We start from the raw sequence: 25,679 nt of genomic DNA, 5'->3' as shown, positions 1-25,679 counted from the left end.
AATTCCAGGAACTTTTCAGGTGGCACAGCATGTTGGGCCAGACACACTTTTGGTGGGCTTCATTCCACCATTCGACCACTTCACTCGCCCATTGTGACCACTATGCTTTCAATTAAAATATATTTAGGCATAATTTTGCACAGAAGACAGCCGAGGCAAGCAAAACCCACCCAAATGGCCAAGCATAGTGGCCATCAATTAGCTAATCTATGCGATTCGCTGACAGCTTTAACTTGAAATTGTCTTCTGATTGTGTTATGTCTTGTGTTATGTTTGTTTGTTGCCTTATTGGCATTGGCTAATTAATATATTATAACGCGTTTTATGTCTGCGCATATTTATGGTCAACACCCCGCCCAGGTTTTTCGACGGTTTTTGACGGCTTTTCTTCAAAGTGGTCACGCGGCTCAGGCTCAGACCTGGCGATGGCGATGCCGATGGCGATGGCGATGGCGATGGCGTTTGTGGTGGCGCATACAAATGATCTTGTTCGGTTTTTGCTTGCAAAAATATTTAAATGTTTTTCGTCTCGCTGGCTCTTTTATTTCTTATTGTTTTTTGGCAACTCTGCTGTTGTTTTTGGGCATGTTTTATTGTCATTATATAATCAGCACAAGTCGCACAAGTTGCTAAGACAAAAAAAAAAAAATTAAACAGAACTTTAGTTTGGTTCCCCGCGAATAAAACATATTGTATCAAGAAAAATTATGTATTTTGTCTTTGGATTTCAACTCACTCGTTAGTTTTATGTGTGTAATGTTAGTTTTGTGTGTATGTTTTTTTTTTCTTCTTAGCTTTATTTTATTTTGTTATGTTTATGAAAATTTATGAGCTTGTTGAGCTGAGGTTTCTTTTGGGCTTGGGGCTCGGACACAATTTTTGGGGCACGTCGTTTGTCGTCGCTGTCGTAGTTGTAGTTATGGCCAGGTTTAGTTGGCTTGTGGCTAAACAAGCAACAAGCGAGATGCTTATCGGCGCAATGTTAATTTCCAGCATTTAAAAGTGTAATTAACTCAATTTGAATTATTAGACGAGGGGTACGTAGCAACACACCACACAAAAAAAAACAAAAACAAAAGACTTAGGCAGCGAACCTGCTGCGTAGCTACCGCATCACTCTCTCCCTCAAAGGAAGCAGGAAACCACGCCAGGCATGAGAATATTTGCTCATGAGTCACACGACTCGTGCTAGTGATCCCCTCATCACCCCGTCGCCCCTCTCTTTGAGCAAAGACAAATGAATCCAAACCAAGTGCAGGCAAAAAACCAAACACTTGACACGTATTCCTGGAAGCCTGCGACTCGCACTGCACACGGAATTCCTAATTAGGCTCGACTCCCGATTCCCGATTACCGATTCTCGACTGGCACTGCAAGTGCCACCGTCTGCAGCAGAAGGGCTCTCGATCTGGGTTCGTGCCCTGCCCGTTAAAGAGTATTTATGCGTTCATACAGACGACGAGTTTGCGTTCGCATTTTGCTGATGCATCGATCAATTGTCCGACTGCCCCCGACAACTGGGTGGCCAACAAAAAAAATATTGTACAACTACCAGTCTTGTGCAGCGCCTCAAATGCGACTATAAATTATTTAGAATATATGTTTGGAATATTTGATGCTCACTTTGGGCCTAGGACAACAGCTCCGAGTATGTTGTCACTTGTCCGTGATTCATGGGTTTGACAGCATTCTTATCATTGAATTCATTTTGTGTGTATTTTTTCCATATTTTTTTTGAGTGGTTATTCAGCTAGCATTTTTTACTGCAATAAAAAGAATAGTTAGAATAGATAGTTACTTTTTTAGCACAACCTACCTATTAAGTAATGTTAAAAAGTTTCATTGAAAATAAACTTGTAAAAACTTTTTCATTATTAAAATTTTACCGAAATAACTGTATTTCACATATACCAATTATTCGGTTTAAGTACACTCCAATTATTATAAATTTGCTACCAATTTTGAAAATGTAATATTTAAAATAAAAAGTATTCTAAAAGCAACAAAAATAAAATGCTTCGTTTATACGTTCAATCTGTTAAATTTGTAACCACAATACTAAAATACTCCACATTTAGTCTTTGGAAACCCCAATTTTTAGACACAAGCAAAATATGTTTAACACTTAAATTTTGCAAAAAAAAATAATACAAATTACCTCCTTTTGCATCCCTGGTTTTGCATGCGGAAATGACCTTCCGCTTTGAATTCAAACATTTTTTGTAGCATACTTTTTGGCTGTGACTGAGCATAACATACTTTTGGGGTTATTTGAAAACACATTTATTCTCGAAATATTTGCAACGTAAGTATCTCACAGTCGATTAGCATTCATCTTAGTAGGATTCTTAATAATCGTTTTTGTTTTTCTCTTTTATATGGTTTTTATAATAGTCTTTATTAGTTTTTCTTTTACGCTCTGCTCGCTCAGGGAGTGTTTTCCCATTTGTTTTTTTATATTATAGTTTATAATTTGAATTGGTTAAAGTATTGGTAAAATCAAATAAATATTTTGTGTGGTTACAGGGATGATACAAAAAGCGTGCCGGCGCTTGCATTATGTGTGGTTAAAGCAAAGGATCTAACGCTTACAAAATTGACTTATTCAGAAACAGAACAAACGAACAATCGATGTATATTACACTGGTCTCCTATGCAAAATGCGCTATTATTTGATGTACATACGGGTAGTGTTTTTTTTGTTTTAATTGGCCATTAAGCATATAAAAGATTGATTTAATTTATATTGTTGCACGCATCTTTTCATGTACACATACATACATTATTAATATTTGTATTTGTTTCAATGTGGTATATAATATAGTTTTAAACGTCTTTTTTTTAATTTTCGCTAGGCAAAAATGAAATTTATAAATAAATATTATGTACGGTTATTTTTGCGTGTTAATTACAAATGTAAATCATAATTTCTATTTGTATTTGTTTATTTCTATATATATATATAAAATGATAAAAATAAAATATATTTTGTATAATCACACCAATAAACTTTAAACATAAGCCTAACTATTGTTGAGACATGCAACAAATCAATATTGTATAGACACAAAAATTAAAGACTGTTTTGGGAGGTGAACATGTTGAAAAGCACTTTGCAAAAATACTATGCGATTTCTCGCTGTGTACATGTGATGTTATTGTTGTTGTTTGGGAGATCGTGTTAGATGTGTGCATATTTATCTAGACTTTTAACAGAATCCATTGGCATTTTGTTTCTCTGCGAATTAACTTTGAGAACTACTTAAAAATTCGAGTTTATATTCCCCCCGCAAAACACACATGTAAACAATCATTGCAATAGTTTTTTGCCCCACTCACAGACATCAATTAACAGCCTACTCCAAAGTAAAGTTATACAGTTATATATATATAGATAGATACTGCAAATTAATATAGTTGTTCAGTGTATGCGCGAGTGCCTAAGTTTGTGTATGTGTGTTGTGTGTGTATGTGTAAAAGTTAGGCTATTCTCTAACGACTTTGGCTTTTCGAATGCTGAATTAACCACTGCAGCGTAATGTCGATGTTATCCTTTTCCTTACACGAAATACTATAGCAGCAGATTTCCCGATCCTGTATGCTCGAAAGATTCCTGCAGAACAAATACACAATAAGTACACAGTGAATACAGAAGCAGTGAAGCACTCACATTCGCTCAATGAGCCCAGTTTCATCTAGAGCGCCTGGAAGATCACGTTTGTTGCCCAGGACGAGCACTGGAATGCCATTCAGTTGCGGCTTATCTAGCAGAGAGTGTAGTTCGTTGCGTGATGCTTCCAACTTGTCCAAATCAGCCGCATCCACCATATAACTAAAAGAGAAAGTATTGTTATTAGTTAGCAACAGATGCAAATAGAGTGAGGGGTCAAGTTTGAACTTACACAATTGCATTAACGCCGCGACAATAACGCTCCCACATGGATCGGAAACGTGGCTGGCCGCCAATGTCCCAGACCTTGATGGTCACATTGCCTTTGGTGATTTTGCGCATATTGAAACCAACTGTGGGTATCATATCCTCTGCAAACTGGCCGGACTGTGGAGAATCATAAGGCAATTAGTATTGTGTTTGCCACAATGAACCCACAACAAAGGAACCCGCATTATTTATATATATATATATAGAGTTTCAAATACAAGTTTCAATTGCGACTTATCAGCAAAAGTCAAGCTACAGCTGATAATGGCGTCACTTATGCATATATGTAAACATATAAAAAAAAAGGCCAGCATCATTGGTGATGATTAAGAGCGCGTGTTATCATAAACAAAGTGCTAAATTCGATTTTGTATTTATTGAAATTAACAGACAACAAACAAATACGTATATGATAAGTGTTGTATGACGTCTGCACAAAAGGCAAATCAATAGTAAACGGCGATTTGTAATTGCCTTCCCTCTCTTTCGCACTGCCTGCCTGACGGATGATTTAGAATTGGAATTTCTTATACTTTTTTTGTTTGGCTGTTTTTGCTGTTGCTGCATTGTCATAGCCTGCGGCTCACACGCTGCCCCCGCTATCCACCACCACTCTCCCTTCAAAAGCAGAGCCGCCGCCCCTCATCACACTCATCGTTGTCGTTCCATCGACAATTTTGCGAAATTTTTTGTACTCACTGCAATAACATTGACGAACGTTGTTTTGCCCGAAAACTGCAGGCCGACCAGCGTCAGTTCCATTTCCTCTTTCCAGAAGATGCTCTTAAACCAGTCCAGGATTCTGTTGATTAGCGCTAGCATTTTAAATTCTGTTTTGTTAATTTTTTTTCCCTTGCAAAAAATAAATGGCGTAGGCAGCACAGCACAGCAGTAGAGTTGTTGTATCGAATCATTCGAATTGGTTCAATCGAACTATTAGCGGAACCGAATCAACTGATTCCGGCCATTGTTCATTTCGTTCATTGTATGAAAATACAATGCAATTATAATAAATTTATAAATTGAACAGTTTTAGTGGGTTTGCAATACTATTTTGTTGAATAAATATTTGTTCTGTTTGTTTATGTTCTGATTTAATGAACAGCTGAAAAAAAGTTTCACTTAACAGCTGTTAGCTGGTTCAAATTGTCATTCAAATGATAACATAGCACAGCTGTTATTTTCTGCATTAATAATATACAACAGCACAAATAACTCCACGAATTAATTTTATTAGGTATTGCTAAATATATCTAATATTTTGTATTATTTCAAATTCACTACATTTTTTAGTTTATGTGACAATGTGTTATCGATGAGTATTAAATTTAAATTCTGAATAGTCCATGGTGAATGGCAATTGTTGGCCCATGGACGATAACTCTATTATCGGCTAGCCGCCACAATCATAACAAATAAATAAACATGGTAAGTAAACGTTTTATTTATATTGCTATGAATCTAATAAATATATTAAAATTGTACCAATTCTAGGCACGAAATGCGGAAAAGGCAATGTAAGTATGTGCCCTACACAAGCGATACCATGAGTTTAATACTATTTTTGTTATTTTACCGGCAGGACAACGTTGGCGCGATGGCGAGCGGCCAAAGAAGTCGAGTCAGGTGAAAAGGAACGCCGGCCTTACTTGGCCTCAGAGTGCAGCGATCTGCCCAAATGTGAAAAGTTTCGCTTAGAAATCATTCGTGAAATATCCAAGAAAGTAGCACAGATACAAAATGGTAAGTGCACAATCGTTAAACCAGACTATTTCCATATTTTTAATGTCGCTTTAATGCACTTCGCAGCCGGTTTGGGAGAATTTCGCATACGTGATCTCAACGATGAAATCAACAAACTACTGCGCGAGAAACGTCACTGGGAGAATCAGATATCCTCCCTCGGCGGTCCGCACTATCGACGATATGGTCCAAAGATGTTCGACGCAGAAGGACGCGAGGTGCCGGGCAATCGTGGCTACAAATACTTTGGAGCGGCCAAAGATTTGCCTGGTGTACGAGAGCTCTTCGAACAGGATCCACCGCCACCGCCACGCAAAACACGCGGCGAACTGATGAAAGACATTGATGCCGAGTACTATGGCTACCGAGATGACGAGGATGGCGTGTTGATTCCACTCGAAGAGAAGATCGAAAGAGCTGCGTTACAAAAAGCTGTGCAGGAATGGCGTGAAAAAATGGCACGCGATGGACGCATAATCCCCGACGACGACGAAGAGGATGATGATATCTACCCACTATCAGGGCCGGCACGTGAAGCTGCCGAGGATGCCAAATCCCGTGCCGCAGAAAATCCAGATCCATTGGGTTTATTGGCGCCACGATTCACTGCCCATGTGCCAGTGCCCACGCAGCAGGATGTCCAAGAAGCACTGCTGCAAAAACGTAAATTAGAGTTACTGCAAAAGTACACAGTCGATGATTGATTGTAATTAACAAATGTTTAATAATAATTATGATTGAATAGATTATTTTGCTACAAAATTAGAAATTGACATTTTCAAACTTCTTAATCAATCGATGTGTATGCAAGTTCAGAAGTTATTATAATAGTACACAAGCTGTTTAAAAGCATCAACTCATTGGAACTTGAATTCTTCAAGGAAATTTGAAGGACGCTTCTAAGTAGCATTCAATTTCAGAATGTCCAGTAATATCTGAAGTAACTACAGAACTATACAACATTGTAATCAACATTGCTTACTAGTATTAGGAATAGGGTATTTAACTACCCCCAAATTAAAATGTAGTTATCCCAGCTTTGTAAGCATAAATTCGATCGCTTCATTGCGTTGTCTTATTTCTTCTAAAAACTAAATTGTGTCTGTTTGCTTTTCATTGCACAATAGAATAGTTGTTTAATAGCGATCACGACGACCGCCTCCTCCACTGCCACGTCCTCCATCTCGAAAACCACGACCTCCGCCGCCTCCTTCGGCAGCGCGACGCTCCTTCATTGCAGAGAAACGCTGCGCCATGTCGCGCAGTTTTTCAGGCACCTCTTGATTGGCTTCCTCCAGAATGGCAATCAACTCCTTTGCCATTCCCCAATCCTCGCGTGTAATAAAACTAATCGAGGTGCCTTTGCGCCCTGCTCTTCCAGTGCGTCCCACACGATGCACATACTCTTCAATGTTGCGCGGAAAATCATAATTAATAACGTGTCTACAAAGAAGAGTGTTGTAATATAAAGAGAATTATTTTTGGGCTCAGTTACTCACGTGATGTCCTCTATATCGAGGCCACGGGATGCCACATCGGTGGCCACTAGAATGCGCACCAAGCCTGACTTAATGTCAGCTATAGCCTGTTCGCGATCGCTTTGCTCGCGATTGCCGTGAATGCACTGAGTGTTGAAGCCACCCAATGACAGATCACTGGAAAGATCATCGGCACGGGCTTTGCGGCCACAAAACACTATGATCTTGTCGTCATTCTTCATGTTCTTCACAAATGCTTTGAGCGTCTGGAATTTGTCTTGATCGTCCTCCAGCAATTCAATTACCTGCTGCACCGAGTGAGTGGCAGCCAAATCCAAGGAACCGACGCACACCTGAATCGGATTACGCATATAACTCTGGGCAAGGCGGCGCACTCCTGGCGGCCAGGTGGCCGATGTCATAATGGTCTGACGATCGGGACGTATGTCGAGCAGCACTTTACGTATCTGCGGTTCAAAGCCCATATCCAACATACGATCGGCTTCGTCGAGCACCAGATACGTTATGGTCGACACGTTGATAACGCCAGCTTGCACCAGATCGTTAAGACGACCTGGCGTACAAATGATAATCTCAGCGCCGCGTTCCACATCCGATATCTGCATCTGACGACTGCCGCCGCCATAAACACAAACTCTGTATGGATACAAAGAAATAGGGAGCGTAATTATTATAAGTTATTTTATGCAATAATTTTACTATTAATCTCTGGACTACTTACGCTCTCATGTCGCGAAAAGAGTACTTCTTCACTTCCATTTCGATCTGAAGCGCCAGTTCACGAGTGGGAGCCAGCACGAGAACATTGGCACCTCCTCGAGTGCCACGTGGTGTGCTCTGGTACTCGGTGTGAATCATGCCGGGCAACAGAAACGCCAACGTCTTACCCGTACCCGTCTGGGCAATGCCAATCATGTCGTGACCCTTAAGAAGAATGGGCCAAGCCTGCGACTGAATGGGCGATGGCTTCTCGAAGCCCTGCTTCTTGATTTCGTCTAACAAATCGGGATACTGTTCAAAGCACTGTTCAAAACGCCAAACCGGATTTGGAATGGGGGGCAGAGTGTCGCCCTCTTTAGCCTCAAACACATGCGAAACCGTGATGTTGTTGCTCTCCAAGCGCATGCGCTGCACTTGCTCTGCCGGCATATTGGCAACCTCAGCAGACTCCTTGTAAAAGTCTTTGGTAAGCGGTGGACATTTGGCCCAGCGAGCCGCCTGAGCCGCTTCCTACTTATAGATAAGATTATCAATAAATAAATATAATAGTAGAGTGTAGAAATCGTTACCGAAGCCTTGTTCAGCGCATCCCAATCAATGGTGCCCGTCAAGTCACCGCTTAGCGGTATTTCAGCTGGCGGTTCGGGAGCTCGAAATTCGTAATTGTTGTTGCGTTGTCCACCTCCAGATCTGTTATAGTCACGGTCGGAGCGACCACGGTTGCCATTATCATGGAGTTGCTTGCGCAAATGATGCATTGCATCCGCCACATTGTTCTTAGAATTCCCGCTGATCTCCACTTTCAGTTCAGTCTTGAAGACTTGAATACGCACCTCGAACTCGTTCTGAATGCGTGTGATATTGGAGCCACTGCGTCCAATGACGCGACCCACCATATCCTCGCTGATATCCAAAGATTCCGAATACTTGCCTGCATCACTGCTTCTGCGTGAGTAATCATCTTTGTGGCCACGGTGACCACGAGATTGATCATCGTATTGCCCATTGGAGCGACGTTCATAGGGCGAACTATAGTTATTGTTGCGATAGCCACGTGAGGAATCGTGTGGAGTGTAAAAAGGATGCGACTTATCGATGCGCATTGGTGGCATTTGGTGGTCCATATAGCTGGATTCATCCCAATCCAGCGAAGACATTTTGATTTGCTTGAATATAAACAAAATAGAACAAAAAACGAGAACTGACCAAAAATATTTTCTAACTAAATATTTTGCGTGGTCAGCAATAAAACGGTAAAGTTTCTTGGTGTGTGTAAAGATGGCGCCTTTTGCTGCTGCACAAATATATCGAACACTGCGATGTCGCAATAAAAAGTTTATGTTTGCAATAAAAATGTTGTTTAAAATAATTGCATATTTTTTAACAATTAAAGAAAATGGAGCAACTAACTAATCTAAAGTTGACGAACTGGTAAACTACGGTTATAGAATTTTGCCTTAAACAATAGCTTTTTGAAATTCCCAAGATACCACGTTTATTACTTTGCAGTATTTTTATACCAAATAGTGTGTATTATGCTATTTGAGATTTCATTATTGTAATAACTAATTTATTTATTTAAAAAAAACTGATAACCCATAATTTTTTAATTATGGTTCTTGTAGTGAGTAATAAATATTAAAGTTAATCTCGAATCAAAATGTGGAACGTCTTTTCATCAGTATTTATAGCTTTTCGGTCACACTGAAACAGGAGCTTCTCAGTAAATTTCCTTCCTGAGAGCAGTGCTGGTTAAAATAATGTGGCGCCAAAGTCTGAATTCAAATTAAAAATGCAGTTGGTGTTTGGTTACGTTTTTTATGTTGTTTCTTTTTACTTAACGCACATCTATAACCTTAACTTAAAAGACTTAAGGACTAAAACCAAATGAATCGGATTGCATTCAACTCTCGTTCTCTCGCTCTCTCTTTCGCAACTGTTTTTATAAATAACTAAAACTAGAAAAACACAAACACAAAACCAAACAATATTGTTGCTTGCTCACTTCAAGAAATTTAAATACATACATACAATATATAGTATAATAGTTTGTAAAGTGTGAGTGTGTGTGCGTAGATGGCTGGGGTACAGGTAGTCATTGTTTTCTTTTCATAAAACTTAGAACAGTTTTGATATACAGTAATCAGTTTTGGATTTTTTTTGGATGTGAGGGGGTTTCGTTCTGTGTGGCAAGGTAGCAGAAATCTTTTGCAGTGCTGCGGTTTCATTCAAAAATTTCATTGTAATGATTATTTGTTGTATATACTTTTATATAGTATAGTTAAGATTGGCTTACTGACTATGCACGACAAAATTATACTAAATTAAACATTACGAGGTGTGTTTAAACAATTTATAATAATAGTAGCACAAGATCGCGCCAGATCGGCATTAAACTTTGTGGTTACATTTTTTGTAGCATATCATTTTTAGATTTCCCATATCATTTCTAATCATTTTGTATATTTTCATTTTTTTGTATAATTTTTTTTTAGTAGTTTTGTTTTTGGGGGTCTAAAATACATTACAAAAGATATTTAAGATTACAAATTAGACTAAATATTCTGTTTATGCTCATTTCTGTTGTTTGTTATGTTTTGTTTTGTTGCCCCAATCTTGATGCTGATGTCTGCGTTTTTAGGTACAAAATTGACAATGTCCATTCAATCAATCAATCAATCAACCATCATTCTCAATCATATAAAAATACAAATTTGCAACAGCAATTTTATGTTTAGTTTCTTATTCACAGCATTACGGCGGACAACGCTTCTTTCCCCGCCTGTGCCGTCGTCGTCGTCGTCGCCGCCTCCTCCTGCTCCATGTGCATCAATCACTCCCACTCGATGTGGCCAATCCCAGCTGCTCATCCATTGACGTCCCCCGTTGCTGTTGTGGGGGGCAATGTCTCGCAAATGGGCGTGGCTGGTGCATCACTCGGCAGCGGACTGCGTATGGATATGCAGGATACGGATTTTGGTATGATTGGCGGATAATTTGAGTCCAGATTGAGCCTCAGCTTGGCGGGTGAATTGCGCTTAAACACCGCCAGCGGTCTTGTTGGCGACAGCAATGCAGGTGTAGAAGGTGCTGGTGCATTATTTGTGCTTGAAGCGGCTTCATAACTGTTATTGTTGCTGCTGCCTGAGCAAAAGATGCGCGATCTGGAGAGCGAGTATACCCCGCTGCTGCTGTTGGAGCACGGTGAATCCAGATCCGCGACTGGCGCGGCAGCCGCCGAAGATGTGCAGGGCGTCTCGTCGGGCGTGATGGGTGGCGAGGTGAGGCGTGAGGAGCAATTGCTGCCGGCAAAGCTGCCAGCCCCGCTATCGACATCATCGTAATCATCGTACTCATCCTCGTCCATGGCTTCGCTGTCCGATTTGGATTTGCAATGCGATACGACTGGAGCACGTGGCAACGATTCAGCTGCCTCCTGTTCGGGTTGCTCCACCGGTTGACTAGTTGTTGCTCCTGCTGCTGTTGTTGTTGCAGTTGCTGTTGTGTGGGGGGGCGTGGCTGGCGGGTGAGACGGGTGCGGGGGCGGGAGCGAGCACGCCGCTCTTGCGCAAACTCTGCTCCAGCTCGAGCAGTTGGCCCATAAAGTTGAGATTGGGCGAGATGATGGGTCGGGCCACTTTCACCAGCTTGTAGGCCTCCAGCAGCGACAGCGACTTGTAGCGCATGACGTAGGCAATGGCGATGGTGGCGCTGCGAGAGATCCCGGCGTGACAGTGCAACAAGACGCGGGAACCAGTTTTGCGTGCATCCTCTGCAAAAATACACAGACAAGAAAATAAAGGCGAAATTAGTATTGAGTATACTTCCATTTTATTTGCTTATCAGTTGTGATAACGACAGCGTGACGCTGACGTCGTATCGCCATGATTTGCATAAACAAATGCCAATTAGATGCGCTAACAACAACAGCAAAACGTAGCAAATTACAAATAAAAGCAAAAACAACAAAAAAACGTATTTAAATTCAACAGCAACTCGAAAATTTATCGACAACGCAAAATGATTGCTGAGCTTGGCTTGTTGGTGTCCCGCTCTAACACACAACCTACACGATGCCCTGGTGCTCTTTAATTTCGCTCTCTCATCCCATTTTCCATTCCCAAATGCGAGCTCTCTCTCACACTCTCTCCCACAGAGATAGTTTGGAGCTGGGAGAAACTTTTTCGCCGTGGGGCTTTGAAAGCTTTGATGATGTTGCTGCTCAGTTGCTGTTCTTATTGTTGTTGCTTGCTGCTGATATTCGTTCGTTCGTTCGCTGTCGATAATACTTGCAATTGTATTGGTATACAATATTGGCTCTCACACAGTCAGCGCGGTGTATGCGCGTTAGTGTGAGTGAGTACTGTTTGAATTTGCTGTGCAGTGGATGAGTCATACTACTTGCCTAAAGCGCTGCCGCTTTATTGACAAACACAGCAGCGTTCGAGAATATTTATACACACACACATATACACACATGAGTGTGTACATTAACTCATAATTTACGTTGTTATTTTTTTGGGCAAGATAAGCACAGCGAAGGCAGCTCCTAATTATGTGTGCGTGTCTGTGTGTTGAGTATATTTTTTTTTGTTCACCACCAACCCCTCTGCTAATAGAGCTTTTGTTGCCAAAGAATTTGTCTAATCAGCCTGTGAGAGGGAGTGAGGTGAACATAGTCCTGCAGTTGCTAATCATTGATTACTCACTCACACACACTCACAACTGCGAATGCGTAAATGCAATGCAGCAAGTCAACACTTGTCTTGATTTCCAAACAGCTGATAATAATCGTTGAGCCTTGTGCAGTCCGTTTTGTCGTCAAACTGAATTAGTCATCCACTTCAGCTGACTGGCGCCCCTCTTTACACCCCACTGCCACCCTATCTTCAACTTGATATTTACATTGCACTCGCCCCACAGTAATGACAATTATAACCGTGTGTACTATATGTGTGTGTGTGTGTGTGTGTTATCAGTGATAAGCGGCATTTGCTACGCGTGTAAATCAAAAAACGCAATCGTGCCTTGGAATTTTCGAGTGGCACCGCAATTTATCACAATACAACTCAACTGCACACACACACACACACACACTCTGACATTGGCGCATATCATTTATCAATGAATGAGTGCAAAGCGAGCTGATAACGCTCATTACTATTGTTGTACTACTAGATTCGTCTTTAATTTCATAAGGCCTCCAGAACGAACCATCAACATACTACATACATAGAAAAAAAATACGCAAATCAAATCGAATTTAGTTATCAGCATTTATCGATAATGTGCAAACAACAATGATGTTGCAATAATCATTTTTTTTTTTCTTTTCATTCTCTCTATGGAAAATCCATAATAAATAAATAATAATGGACGTAAGTAAAAAAAATGATTGGAATAATCATTTATTTCTTTCTAAGTGAGTAACGCGGACTCAAGTACCAAACTGTATTATTTTCAAAATATATACTAAAAATACTAAAAATATACCAAATTATGTTTTATACCGGCTCAAAATATTGGGGTGTGTCGGCCAAAGCAACTAAGAGCCCTAGTAAGTGGGCGTTTTGCCCATACAAAAGTATTTCTTTAAAAAAATTCTGATCGCAACCAAATTTTCAGGAATCATAACTACTATAGTAATTAAAAAAATTTCTAGCTTTAAATTTACGCTTGTTTTTCGATTTTTTGGTTTGCGGGGCGGAAGTGGGCGTGGCAAAATTTGAAACAAACTAGGCCAAAAATAAAACATTTTCATACGGACAGACAGACGGACACACAGACGGACAGACGGACAGACACACAGACGGAAGAGAGAGTGTGCTGTTGACGTGTGCATAGGGTCGGAGTGTGTGTGTGCGTCTCTTTTTGTCGTCAGCAGTCAGCAGACAACTGGTCACCGTGCTGATGGCGCTCATAAATCCTCTTAGTTAATGACCCCGTCGCTCAGACTGTTAAAAACGCGCATAAAACGCGCTATAAACGCGCCCGCCACCAATTCTGACTCATTGCCTTTTTAGCCGTGTCACAGACAGTGGGCCAACAATGGCGCTATTAGCCACATTCATTTAGCCCCTGGCCACTGAGATTTGCAAACACGGCTAGAAGAAGACTTGCGAAAACTAGCCAAACAACTTGCTAAATACCATCGAAGCAACGACGTCTATTCTCGGCGATCATTTCATTATTCCATTGAGTTTGTCTCGCCATTCAGAATCCATAAATATCAAGTTAAGTAACAAGAAAAACCATTCGCTTTTTTATGGATAATACGATCCTATAATTCTTTAACGGAAGTGATGCGAGAATCAAAGTGAGGAGTTCGTGAAAGGGCTTCACAGTGATTAATTGAGATGACAAATCTCTGTATTACAGAAATAGCATAAAGTAATAATTAAACTTAGTCATTTTAGAAGGAACCCCAAGTTTAAAAAGAACTTTAATTAATTTGTAATCTTTTAAAAATAATATTCCACGTTTCATTAATACTTCTTGAACCGCATTGAATATTACTAAAACTAACACGCAAGCTTGTGAAACAATAATTTAAGCTAATTAACTGAAAACTTTCGGCAGAGATTCTTAGTTGTTAATTAAGAATTTCATAAGAAAGTTGATTAGTCTTCTCTAGAACTATTCCATCAAAACTAAACAAGTTAGAACTAAGAACTAAGCTCTAATTACACATAGCCGAGATATTTTCATGGAATGTTGACACTTTGTGTAACTAACAAAATGTAGAACAAATACGCATTTTAAGATTAAAGAGAACTTTGCAAATCTTACGACTTTCATAGTATTTAAGATGTCAGCTGTTGGCAAGTGACAACTCTTTGTAAACACAAATCGGAAATTCATTGTAAGAATTTCAATTCATGAGTTCATCAGAGACATTCTTCAAAGATTAAGTCAGTGTCTTTGCTACGAACAAAGTACCAAAGCGATAAAGTTGCCATAAGGGAAGTCGATGTTGTCATTTCCAAAGCGGAACTTTGGAGTCTAGTGCTGATTAGGGACAGTGAAACTGTGAATGGGGACTGACTTTCGATTATCAAGAAAAAGAGAAAAAAAGGCGTTTAGGTGGTAATTGCTGTTTGTCAATCCCCGATAATATGCATGTCGTGTGGGTTCCGCATAATCCATCGGGGGGAATTAGTAATCATCAATTACCGTGCGACACTTATGACTAAGTCTTTGTCTCGCATAGCTCAATGATGAGTGTCACTCTCTCACTCTCTTGCTATCTATCTATATCTGACTAGGGGGAATCGTGTCTATTAAAGCGCAGTTCCATTCATAGGGCTGACGACGACGACGACGACGTCGTGACTCCATTTTTGGGGCGGCGATGCGTAATGCCAACGATTTGCCGCCGTTCAGTAGCCATTCGACCGTCTGTCCGTCCGCCCGCTTGATGATTAAGTGCAACAGCAACAGCAGCAGCCGGTGATGTCGCCACCTCTTGTCGCCTTCTTTTGTGCCTCGATTGGTGCGTCATTGTCGCTCAGAACTGGGCCAAACAGACAAGAGATGAGAGAGTACACATATAACATAGTATTGTAGTATGTTATATATCTGACAATGTTCCCATTCCTGAAAATCATTCTCACTTTTGCGCCCATGCGACGGCTGCGATGATGATTAAGCCAGCACAAGGGTCAGACCGATGATGGCTGATACCTTGCAACAGCAACAGCTCCTGTGAGTCATGGCCAGAAAGAGAGAAACAACCACTAAAGTAAAGTAAAACAGCCGGCAACATGATATCGCACATGACTCTGACTCTGACTCGGACTCCTCATATATGGTTGTGTCGTCTGAGTCGTCTGGCAACAAGTAGTTTTGTTTGTTTTCAAATATTTAATTACTTTCCGAGCTGAGTTTTGAGTTTATCATTGATTGCAGGCAACTCAGACTGAGACTCAGACTCAGCTTTAGCTTCAGCTTACTCAGAGCGAGGTCCGCATTGGCAGGTGCTGCTCAGGATCATGAATCACTTCGTCAGTCTGCCACTCAGTCAGTTAGTCAATGATGCCTGCTTGACCTTCAACTTGGCAAGCGAGTCATACGGAAACAAAGCGGATCAACTCAACGCAACTTCGGCTCCAAGTCCAACTTGAGATCCGTTGACTGCACTTTGATGTTGCCTTCAACCCGGCAACAACTACAACTACAACAACAATAACAACCAAAATCACAACAAGCGCTCACTCGTGATGTTTTGTGATTCATAAAAACGCGAAAAGTTTGCATAAACAACAACAAATGGAAGAGAATTTTTGCGCGGGCAGCGCCATCTGACGACAAGCAGGAGCGTCAACAAGACGGGGGCGTGCACAGCGCCATCTGGCGGCACGAGGGGAAGAGAGAGAGAGAGAGCAAGAGAGTTCCTTGTAATAAGACTTATTAATAATACTACAAACAATGTGTGTACGATGATGAAGTGTTTTTATAATTTTCTTGCGATTCGCATTTCTCGTGCGCCCGGCACAACAAAAACGACCGAAAATTTCTCAAAAAAAAAAAAGGAAAAAAATTCCTGAATACTCAGATGCTTGTTCTTTCTGTTTTTTGTTGTTGTTTTGCATTTTATAAATAGCGCGCTGACGAATATTGAAATTATGTGCACGGGGCCAACAAAAATGTCGCCTCGACGAGGCCGCGACGTGTCGCTGCCGCCGCTGCTGCTGTGGCGGGGGGGTTAGTCACCACCACACCACAAAGCAACAACAACTACACATCATGCCACAAACCAGCCCCGATCCCCGGGGATTGTCGAAGTTGACGGCAACAAGGATTACGCCAAACGTAACGCAACGCATGAAACTCAACTGGGTGCAAGTCAACTTACCTTACCTTACTTTTTTCGTTTTTATCTAATCAACGATCGTCAGACTTGTCTGATAAAACTACTATATGCTAAAGTGTGTGTGTGTGTGTATTCTATTATCAAATAGAGATAGCAGAAGGTAACAAAAAAAATATTGTGGGCGAGTTTGTTTAGCTGTGCGTCAACTTTACTTGCTTGTTAGTCCGACACCAAAAGAGGCCTCTGTTGGGGCTGCCAGATAGTAAGTTGATAAAGTTAAGTGCACAAATGTGATATATGTATACGAATACAAACATAAATATGTATTGTATATAGTAGTTTATATAGCGTATACTACGTAGTATTTGCAGGTACAGTCGATTTAGATAGGGTGGCGTTATATTCCAAATTGATTGAAGGGCGCTTCGCTTGTCAAAAAAAACACGGCTGCTTGAGCTTTGCTTTATTTTTGAGGTTGATTGTTTTCTAGGCCAAGTGGTTGCGTCTCAAAGCTCATTTATCTGTTTATGCTCAAGCACTGTTAATGACAACAACACCAACAAAGCATAATGAGACAGAGAGCGAGAGAGACAACTTGACTAATGAGCAGAGCTTTCAAGCTTCACTTAGCGGTGTTTCCTTCCCTCCTCCTCCTCCTACCCCATCACTATTCAACCCGATCCCATGCAAGCGCACAATTATGATGAATGAAACGCAGCCCGCAACAATGAGAAATCATAAGTAGTGGAAGAAATACAGACAATCATAAAAGTAATAATAATAAGCATAAGGTGACGACGGAGCCAAGCAAACCAACAAAAACGAAAAACGAATGCGCAAAAAGGCAAACGCAAGCAACGAACGCAGCAGATGGAGCTGCTAGGCCGAAAAGGGGGAAGGGGCGAAAGGTGGGGAAAGGGGGACAGCGGTCGGCGACTGAGGCAAAATCATGACTCATAGCACTCGTTCACAATATTTTTCTTCTTTTATTTCGTGCCTGAGTACTAATGTGTTTTGGCAGCACAACAGCAGCAACAACAACACAGCGCAGTGTAAGTGTGAGTGACTGACTGAGTGCGAGTGTGAGAGAGAGAGAGACAAGGAGAGAAGCACAGCACAGTTACAAAAATAATACACACTTGAACATGCTCGAAGCATGGCACAAAAGAGAGGTGGGTGGGTGTTATTTTCTTTCTTCTTTTCTTTTTTTTGCTGCGGGTGGGCGGCGGATTCTTCCTGCATCAGCAAGCAAATGAATTATGGAAGATGATGATTAAAAAAGTCAAGGAGAATCATAGGAAATTCAGCTGTTGTTGTTGCTGCTCTTGTCTAACAGCTGTTGCTGCTGCACACGCACCTGACAGCAGCAGCAGCAACAACAACAACAGACGTCTGGCCGTGACGTCAACGCCGTCATTGTCGAGGCCACGCACAAGGATAAAGCGATGACTCATAAACAGGAACTACGAAACGAAACGAAAACAATTGATGGCCGTCGTCCTGAACGACGTGCGCTTAAAAATAGAACATATGCCAAAGAGGCAGCGGCGGCGCAGCAGCAGCTGCTAGCGGGGGTGAACTCAGTCAAGGCATCGACGGCAACGCCAACGCCAGCAGATGCAGCGACTGCGGCGCAATAAATAGCAACAATAAGACGAACCAAAAAAAAAATCGATGCGGATGGTTGAATGCTACAAGGAGTGTACGTGTGTGTGTGTGTTTGGTGTTCCACATTGCACTGTGAACGATGCCGGGCGATGAGTCATGCGACTCAGACGCGCACAGTGGTGGCCAAAATAACAGGACTACTCAAAATGCGTACGTGACGCAGGCAGCGAATAACAAAAGGCACGTGTATATTTTTTTTTGTACAACAACCCTTATCAGTAAGGACGTTTGTGGCGCTAATTTGCATAAAATTTCCATTCTCTTACCAACAAACACACACATAGAAAGAGAGCGAGAGAGAATCTACGTGGAAAGTGGAACTTTTTTTTTTTTGCTGGACACGTCTATTATGCAAAGCAAACAAAAGCAAAACACAGGAGCCGCAGTCGCAGCTGAAGTCGCAGTCGAAGTCGCAGTTGAGCAGCCGAAGCCGTCGCAACGACAGCGACAACAACAATGACGATGGCGATGTCGTCGTCGTCGCAGCCGTCGCCATGCTGTCTGCCCGCGCCAAACACGCAACAACAACAACATCGAACAGAGCAATGACGTCGGATTGCCGACGAATGCCGTGGAAAGCGTAGGAGCCGCCAGGCGCTCTGAGGATGAGCTCCAAAGCAGGGAGTGAGAGAGTGATAGCCATACACACTCTTTTTCTGTCGCTTCACTTTGCTCGGCATTTAATGTGCAGTTTGAAACGGGATTAGTTGACTAAGTAAAGGGAATAGCTTTAATATTAAAATATTATTATTTCAGAATATGATTGTTCACTTTATGAGTAATTGTCGTACGTTAAAAACAAAACAAATTACAACGGTGTGGGGTTTTTCCATAATGAATCAAAATATTTCTAACAAATATTATATGGGTACAACAATATTTATTATTATATGACATATATAGTAAGGTAAATCATGCAAGAAATGATTCGTATATCAGCAGCAAACTTTATAAATCAAAAGTATTTTTACTATATATTTGTTACGGCACTGGTCAATTAATTAAAATTTAATTCCCATAGTAAAAAATATAAAAAAAAATATAATAAAAATTATATTTTATCGTGTCATTGAACTAATGTGATAAAAATAATGCCTAGAAAATGATTTCATTCACATAATTTCAGAACAAAATCCAATTAAATGAAAACCACTTAAAAATTACTTTAGAATTAAACATGTACAACGTACAATGCATACAAATAAATGATCTAATACATTTTTTATTTGACAAATCTATTGTCTCATCTATCCTAATTGATATGCTGATCTTATCCAAGTGTTTGCCACACAAAATATTGACAAATATATTTAAACCAAAGGCCCAGCAATAATAAATAACAAATGAAAACAAAAATACGAATGAAAAAAAAAAAACAAAAATAAAAATAAAATGCTAAGCTCGCAACACACACGTGCCGCGACAAAAGCGAGTTATAAGTAACAACAAATAACAAAGTAAGCCCAAAAAAAAAAATATAAAAATGAAATAAAATAAATTTAAATGAAAAAAAAAATATATATGCAAAAGGAAAAAAGAACAACAAGAAAACGTAAAGTACGTAGAACATTTGCCACGAGAAAATGAAAATGGAAAAATGCGATTGACGTCAGCAAAATATTCCACAGCTATAGATACTATATGTACATATATCTGTGTGTTGAGTCTACACATACGTATTACACTTAAAATTAACTAAATATACGAGTTTCTTTGAATATGCCTTGGAACAAAAAAAAGGCAAAGCAAAAAAAAAGCTTACGCCAGCTAAAACGAAAAGAAAGACTAAACCAAAAAAAGCAACAAATACAAAAAAAAGGCCAATAACGAATTTTCCAAGTGGCCAACGTCTAAACCGTTACGCAAAGAAGAAGCCACATTTCCCTCCACTTCCCGCCCCATTTCATATTTGTCCCTAATTTAGACAGGCATCCAATGGCAGGTCACGTTTTAACGGTTATAAGCATGACGAAGCTGATTTTTCTTTTCTATTTTTGTGTATGATAGTTTCTTTGATCGATAGCATTGTTATCGATACTTACCAATGAAATCGAATGCCTCCTGAAAATATTGTTTGATATTTTGATGGGGTGTATCGCTGGCAGGTATTTGCATATACTTGAGACCCTGCAGGTGACCCTCGCTGGGACTCTGGCAGGTAACATTGAGGACACAATTGGCGCCCACGCTGCTGGGATCGTTTGCATCGCGGCCATTGCCCAGCAGCAGATGTGGAAATACTGGCGAAGCAGGATGTGTTTCGATATCTACAAGGAAAGCATAGAAAAAACAAAAATAGTCAATATGCGAATAAATATTTTAATAACGGTGAGAAATCTGGGGAAATTTGCTAGCCTTGTCTAAGCAGTTCCATTGAATATGTTTTTGGGTCGGTCATCAAAGTTGAAATGAGACTCGCAAAGCAGAGATCTGTTGCTCACTCGCTCTCTCTCTCTATCTCGTTCTTTTAGTTTGTAGATTTGTGTGTGTGTGTGTGTTTTTCTGGGGGATTCGTTTTGTCTGCCAATTGCGATGTCATGCAACAAAAGATCCATTGCCACAAATGACGATCATCATTATCTGCAACGTTCTCTTCATCTGTCTGTATCTATGTGTCTTCTGTCAGTGTGTGTCTGTGTGTGTGAATCTATTGTGTGTTTACAACAGCGTCTAAATTTTCTACAACACAAATTGTTGTTTATTTTTGTTGCTGCCGCTGCTGCTGCTGCGCCTTCGTTTCGTCTGCTGCTGTTTCAGTTGTTGTTGTTGTTGCATGACTCATGCTAGGCAATCGCACAGTTTAGTTTTATTGGCAGTCGCTCTCTATGTGTGTGTGTGTGTGTGTATGTGGGCGACTGCGGGTTAAGCAGAGGGTGGCAAGAGGTGGGTGGCTTGTGTTCGTGTTTTCAGGGGGAGGTGGAGGAGGAGTTGTGGTGGTTTTGCCATCTCTCACAACATTTTGCGTCGTTTCGCCGAGTTCGTAGCACTTTCAATGAGGCGCACAATCGTTTAGTTCAGTTCAGTTTATGTATCTGTATCTCGGTATGTGTATCTGTTGCTGAATATGTATCTATTATTATGGGTCTAGCTATGGTTAGTTGGCTTTTGCATTATGCTCTTTCCAATTCATCGATTATTTCTGTCGCTCGCGTGTTAATTGATAGCCAAGGCAACAGCACACACACAACTGGCCCAATGTTTTTGGGCCTATTTACAGTCGCAGTTGCTGTTTGTGGGTCACAGTGCGGCACGGAAATCAATTGCATTAGTCATACTCATTTTGGGGTAAGACCCCGTACATACATACACACACCTACATACTATATGAGTGTACTTTGTCGTTGAACTTTTACAAGCAATGAGTGATGATGATGATAAACATGGTTATTAGCATTGAGTGCAATTAAATCACAGCTAGAAACAATACGTTCAAATATTTGCTCAATGACTCAAAGCTTCATAACGTAAACAGGAATTTAACAAAATGCATCAACAATGACAACAAAATCACAAGGAAAGCTCTGGTAAATGAGTGTGAAACGTGCGTAAGCACAAATAATACAAGTAGCTGTCAAAACATGGAGGATAAGAAGGGGGAGGCTGCCGCAAGTGCGAGCGAGCTGGCGTGACATTGAAATCTATTTGCATCTCAGCGCGATCACATGCCTAGCAAGTGACACAAACACACACACATACACATATACAGATGTGTGAGGGCTTGCTTGCACTCAAAGCTTAGCTCAGCTCAGCTTAACTCAATGCCCGAAAGTTCGACATTGAGCATTTCGCTGTGAAATGCAATTGTTGTTATTGTTGGGCATGTTCTGTTGCTTGTGTGCATATGTTGATTTCATAACGGGCACAACAGAAACAGCAAAACAGCACAAAAGAAATGAAACAAACGAGCAGCAGCACTTGCAAAACGAGAGCAGAATGTCATGTTTATCTCGCAGCACGTGCTAAAACAAAAACAACATTGTTTATAATGTTCAAGCAAAGCTCAATGGCGCGCGCGAGCGCATGAGTGAGATAGCTACATATGTATGTATATAAAGAGCGAGCGAAAGTTAGATGCACAATGTTGATTTGCAATATGGGGGTCGGACTAGGAAATGAAATGCAATGAAAAGCACAAACAGCGGACATGCAAATATGCAAAGAACAGATTTGACAGTTGATTAGACGGAAGGTAAAATATATTTTATCGTAGATATGTAAATATAGTATGTATAGGCATACATATGTATGAACATGATGTGAAACGGTAGCAAACTAGTTCACAAGGAAAAGGTGCTAATCGATTGATATAAAACACGCTACACATGAATTCTGAATTCTAAATTTTCCAAGATCCTTTTTACCGTCAGACTGTAATATTTGAATTGCAACCTATTCTAATTGCAATATGTATCGATAACAATCGATAAATGCATTTGCTACAACTTACCGTATACCGCCGGACTGGAGCAGCTGCGCATGAGCGGCGGCGTTCGGCCACCGCCGCCATTGCTGCTGCCACCATTCATAGTTGACGCCGTCGCCGTTGTCAGCTGCTCGTCACATGCCAGATTCTCCCTAGAGCGCTTGTTGTTAGGATAGTCCTTGTGATTAGCTGCAACGATATAAATAAATATTGCGATTATTATTTAGATACAATGCGTTGTGTGTGATTTCTGACTCTGCGATCAACACTCGAAATGACGTCAGCTCCCCGTCAAAAACCTAAAAACTTGTCGCGCCGACTCACAACAAAAACCAAAAACAAAAAAAAAATACAAATCCAAAAAAAAACCGCAAATATTCGCCGCTGCTGTTTGACAAACTGACGTAAGACATTTATTTCGGCACGCAGCTTGATTAGCGCGCACACACATACATGGCAAAGAGGCAAAAGGCGAATTCGGGGCGAGGTGAGGTGAGGTGAGACGCGCCGAAGCGAGGCGAAATCGAAACCGAAGCGAGGCCCAATGCAAAGCTTCACACGAAAAAACAACAACAAAAAGGGCAACACTTGCTTGAAGTTCGCTTATCATTTAAAAAACATGTATATGCGTATGTGGCAGAGTACGACTGTGTGTGTGTGAGTGTGTGTTTGTGTGAAGGAGAAACCTTATCGGTCGCAGAGCAGCGCATAAACAGTTTCACAGTTTCTAGTACTGCTTTTATGCTGTGCAGGCAAAAGAAAAACAACAACATCAAAAAGCAAGCAACAATTTGTAGAAGAAGCAGCAGTATTTGTTATCAGCTGGCATATCGAAGCAACCTCAAAGCCTGAAAAGCCAAAAAAAAAAACTAAACTTTTCACTCGCTGACTGGGCAGGAAACAACATTGTGCTGGTTGTGGTTGTAGTTGTTGTTGCTAGTATCGCTCGAAGTAGAGAAACAGAAACAAGTCAAATCGCATGCCAATGCACTGCACACACTTGCATGCAGTCGCAGATATGTGTGTGTGTGTGTACTCCAACTTCGCCAAGTTTTCAAGTTGTTGCTGAGGCTGTTGCTTTTAGTGTTATTATTGTTGTTGTTGTGCCGACGAATTCGTACTCGAAAGGTCGTTTCAAAGCGGGTTTCGTTGGCCAGCCAGAGTTGCCAGTCCGCTGCACAAACCTGCTTTGCTTTACATTTTTCTTCTTCTTGTTATTGTTGTTGTTGTTCCCTCAAGCAGCCAACGCAGAGCCAACGACGACGACGAAAAAAGCTTCTTTTTCGTTTGCTTTTATTTCAGAAAGACACGCGAATGTGAGTCACGTATATGAAGTAAGTAGAAACCAAGCAACACAACTCTACGCCTCTGCTTCTTCTTATCCACTGCTGCTGCTCTATCTCTCTCTCTCTTTCGCTCTCGCACTGACTTCGAGTCTGACTCGATTGTTGCTTGTTTAAAATAATCGTAGTGAGAAAGACGTAGAGAGCGGTTGGGGGGTGCAATGGAGTGGAGCAGGGCAGACAGACAATCGTCGCTTACGCTGCTTACGTGTGTGGTTACCCCTTTCCCCGCCCCTTTTAGCCCAGAAGCGGATGCGCTTGAGCGCGCAAAGTTTATAAAGTAAACAGCAGGCATTCCACAAGCGGGAAAAATGCTTCGCTCGCTCTCTCTTCCTCTCTGGCTGTATGAGTAATTTTTGTAATCTTAATTTATTTAGCATTTGTTGCTTACACTTACCACCAATGCGATTGTTGTTGTTGTTGTTATTATTGTTATTTGGGATTGGCATAAATAACAGAAGACACGGCGCTTCTCTCTTTATCCGCATTTTCATTTCACTTTTATGACTCACGCTGTTGCTGTCTCCGTCGCGCTCACAGCAATTGCGTGTTGTTGACGTTGCCGTATTGTTGCTGCTGTAGTTGTTGTTGTTCGCTGTATAGCTCGATTCACACACACACATACAGAGACATGCACGCGCACACACACACACAAATACACTTGACTGGCAGGCGCAACACGAGAATTGTTTAAATTTAATATTTATGCTTGCTGCCTATTTTTTATTTTATTATTGGAAGAGGAAGTGTTGTGTGAGGAGACTCGAAAATAAATATATTATTTATTGGTTTATTAGATAATCCCAGTTGCTGTTGTAGTTGTTGTAACACACTTGTTGAGCGACCGCGAGCACTTCCCGTTGTTGTAGTAGTTGTATTTCCACTTGTTGTTGTTGTTGCGTTTTGGAAACTTTTTTAACACGCGCACATTTATTTAATTATTGTATTGTACAAACTAGAGAGAAACGTTGTGTTCTCGTTTCTATTTCTGTTTAAGTGACGACGATTATTATTACGCGCTTAAAGACAGCAAACACAACAGCTGCTTGTTTTGAGGGGCAAAGGGAAGGGGGAAGTTACGCTACAAGATCACGCACGCTGTGTTGTTGTTGCAACACGTATTTTAACTAGTTATAGTAGTACTATGTCCGCCAAGTTCCCATGCTAAAGTCAGCAATCTATGTTTTTTGAATTTTTTTGCGGTGTTGAACAATTTATTATTGTCAATATTCTTCTGGAACGCACAAAATCTTTGATACGTCCGTTCACAACGAAAGTCTCTCGCGTTATGACAACAAAACGAAGCGAGCGCACAAATGAAGCAACGATTGGAAACGACAAACGACGACGACACGAAGTAAAACGAACACACACACACACACGGGCGCACAAATGCTTAGGGTGGGTGATGAGTGCAAGTGAGAGATAATGATGCGAGCGGCAACAACATCTGTTGACCAACATACCAAAAGTATTATGAAGCTAGTATATTTTGGACAGCACTAACTGCAGCTTGGCGCGCATTTTGATT

The 25,679-nt window shown here is 40.9% G+C and overlaps 4 protein-coding genes and 1 long non-coding RNA gene across 5 annotated transcripts; 1 reads left to right on the top strand and 4 right to left on the bottom strand.

Annotated features, from left to right (window-relative positions):
* Positions 1–280: 280 nt before the first annotated feature.
* Positions 281–1,891, bottom strand: LOC133838491 (uncharacterized). The gene is made up of 2 exons (XR_009893954.1): positions 1,817–1,891; positions 281–1,763 (listed from the first exon to the last, which is right to left on the bottom strand). It is a non-coding gene; the product is annotated as an uncharacterized LOC133838491 (long non-coding RNA).
* Positions 1,892–2,267: 376 nt separating this feature from the next.
* Positions 2,268–4,854, bottom strand: LOC133839075 (ADP-ribosylation factor-like protein 8). The gene is made up of 4 exons (XM_062270404.1): positions 4,640–4,854; positions 3,903–4,057; positions 3,671–3,832; positions 2,268–3,613 (listed from the first exon to the last, which is right to left on the bottom strand). Exons 1-4 carry the CDS (start codon positions 4,760–4,762, stop codon positions 3,493–3,495), a joined length of 561 nt encoding a protein of 186 aa, XP_062126388.1. The 5' UTR covers positions 4,763–4,854; the 3' UTR covers positions 2,268–3,492.
* A 380-nt stretch (positions 4,855–5,234) lies between these two features.
* LOC133839073 (pre-mRNA-splicing factor ISY1 homolog) lies at positions 5,235–6,454 on the top strand. The gene is made up of 4 exons (XM_062270403.1): positions 5,235–5,368; positions 5,435–5,457; positions 5,523–5,683; positions 5,750–6,454. Exons 1-4 carry the CDS (start codon positions 5,366–5,368, stop codon positions 6,385–6,387), a joined length of 825 nt encoding a protein of 274 aa, XP_062126387.1. The 5' UTR covers positions 5,235–5,365; the 3' UTR covers positions 6,388–6,454.
* Positions 6,455–6,819: 365 nt separating this feature from the next.
* Positions 6,820–9,070, bottom strand: LOC133839070 (probable ATP-dependent RNA helicase DDX43). Its single transcript, XM_062270400.1, has 4 exons — positions 8,472–9,070; positions 7,904–8,412; positions 7,183–7,818; positions 6,820–7,126 (listed from the first exon to the last, which is right to left on the bottom strand). The coding sequence occupies exons 1-4, from the start codon at positions 9,057–9,059 to the stop codon at positions 6,820–6,822; spliced, it is 2,040 nt and encodes a 679-aa protein (XP_062126384.1). The 5' UTR covers positions 9,060–9,070.
* On the bottom strand, positions 9,070–25,428 carry LOC133839072 (tyrosine-protein phosphatase vhp-1). Its single transcript, XM_062270402.1, is given in 5 exon segments — positions 9,070–11,444; positions 11,446–11,674; positions 20,425–20,649; positions 22,830–22,994; positions 24,546–25,428. Coding segments are annotated over 5 exon segments (1,521 nt in total). The 5' UTR covers positions 24,772–25,428; the 3' UTR covers positions 9,070–10,768.
* Between the last annotated feature and the right edge of the window lie 251 nt (positions 25,429–25,679).

This window comes from Drosophila sulfurigaster, chromosome 2R (genome assembly GCF_023558435.1).
Source record: "Drosophila sulfurigaster albostrigata strain 15112-1811.04 chromosome 2R, ASM2355843v2, whole genome shotgun sequence".
Classification (NCBI taxonomy): domain Eukaryota; kingdom Metazoa; phylum Arthropoda; class Insecta; order Diptera; family Drosophilidae; genus Drosophila; species Drosophila sulfurigaster.
The sequence above is the reverse complement of the archived record's forward strand: the minus strand, read 5'-3'. Positions and strand labels throughout refer to the sequence as shown.

What these genes read in the sequence shown, in the direction of transcription:
- LOC133839075 (XM_062270404.1), bottom strand. Translation starts at nt 4,762, where the DNA reads ATGCTAGCGCTAATCAACAGAATCCTGGACTGGTTTAAGAGCATCTTC. An exon ending in CGCGGCGTTAATGCAATTGT is followed by an intron (nt 3,833 to 3,902) that starts GTAAGTTCAAAC and finishes TTTCTCTTTTAG; the next exon opens with TTATATGGTGGATGCGGCTG. An exon ending in ACTGGGCTCATTGAGCGAAT is followed by an intron (nt 3,614 to 3,670) that starts GTGAGTGCTTCA and finishes TTTGTTCTGCAG; the next exon opens with GAATCTTTCGAGCATACAGG.
- LOC133839073 (XM_062270403.1), top strand. An exon ending in CGAAATGCGGAAAAGGCAAT is followed by an intron (nt 5,458 to 5,522) that starts GTAAGTATGTGC and finishes TTTTACCGGCAG; the next exon opens with GACAACGTTGGCGCGATGGC. An exon ending in AGTAGCACAGATACAAAATG is followed by an intron (nt 5,684 to 5,749) that starts GTAAGTGCACAA and finishes TGCACTTCGCAG; the next exon opens with CCGGTTTGGGAGAATTTCGC.
- LOC133839070 (XM_062270400.1), bottom strand. Translation starts at nt 9,059, where the DNA reads ATGTCTTCGCTGGATTGGGATGAATCCAGCTATATGGACCACCAAATG. An exon ending in TCTTTTCGCGACATGAGAGC is followed by an intron (nt 7,819 to 7,903) that starts GTAAGTAGTCCA and finishes GTATCCATACAG; the next exon opens with AGTTTGTGTTTATGGCGGCG. An exon ending in CTCGATATAGAGGACATCAC is followed by an intron (nt 7,127 to 7,182) that starts GTGAGTAACTGA and finishes TCTTCTTTGTAG; the next exon opens with ACACGTTATTAATTATGATT.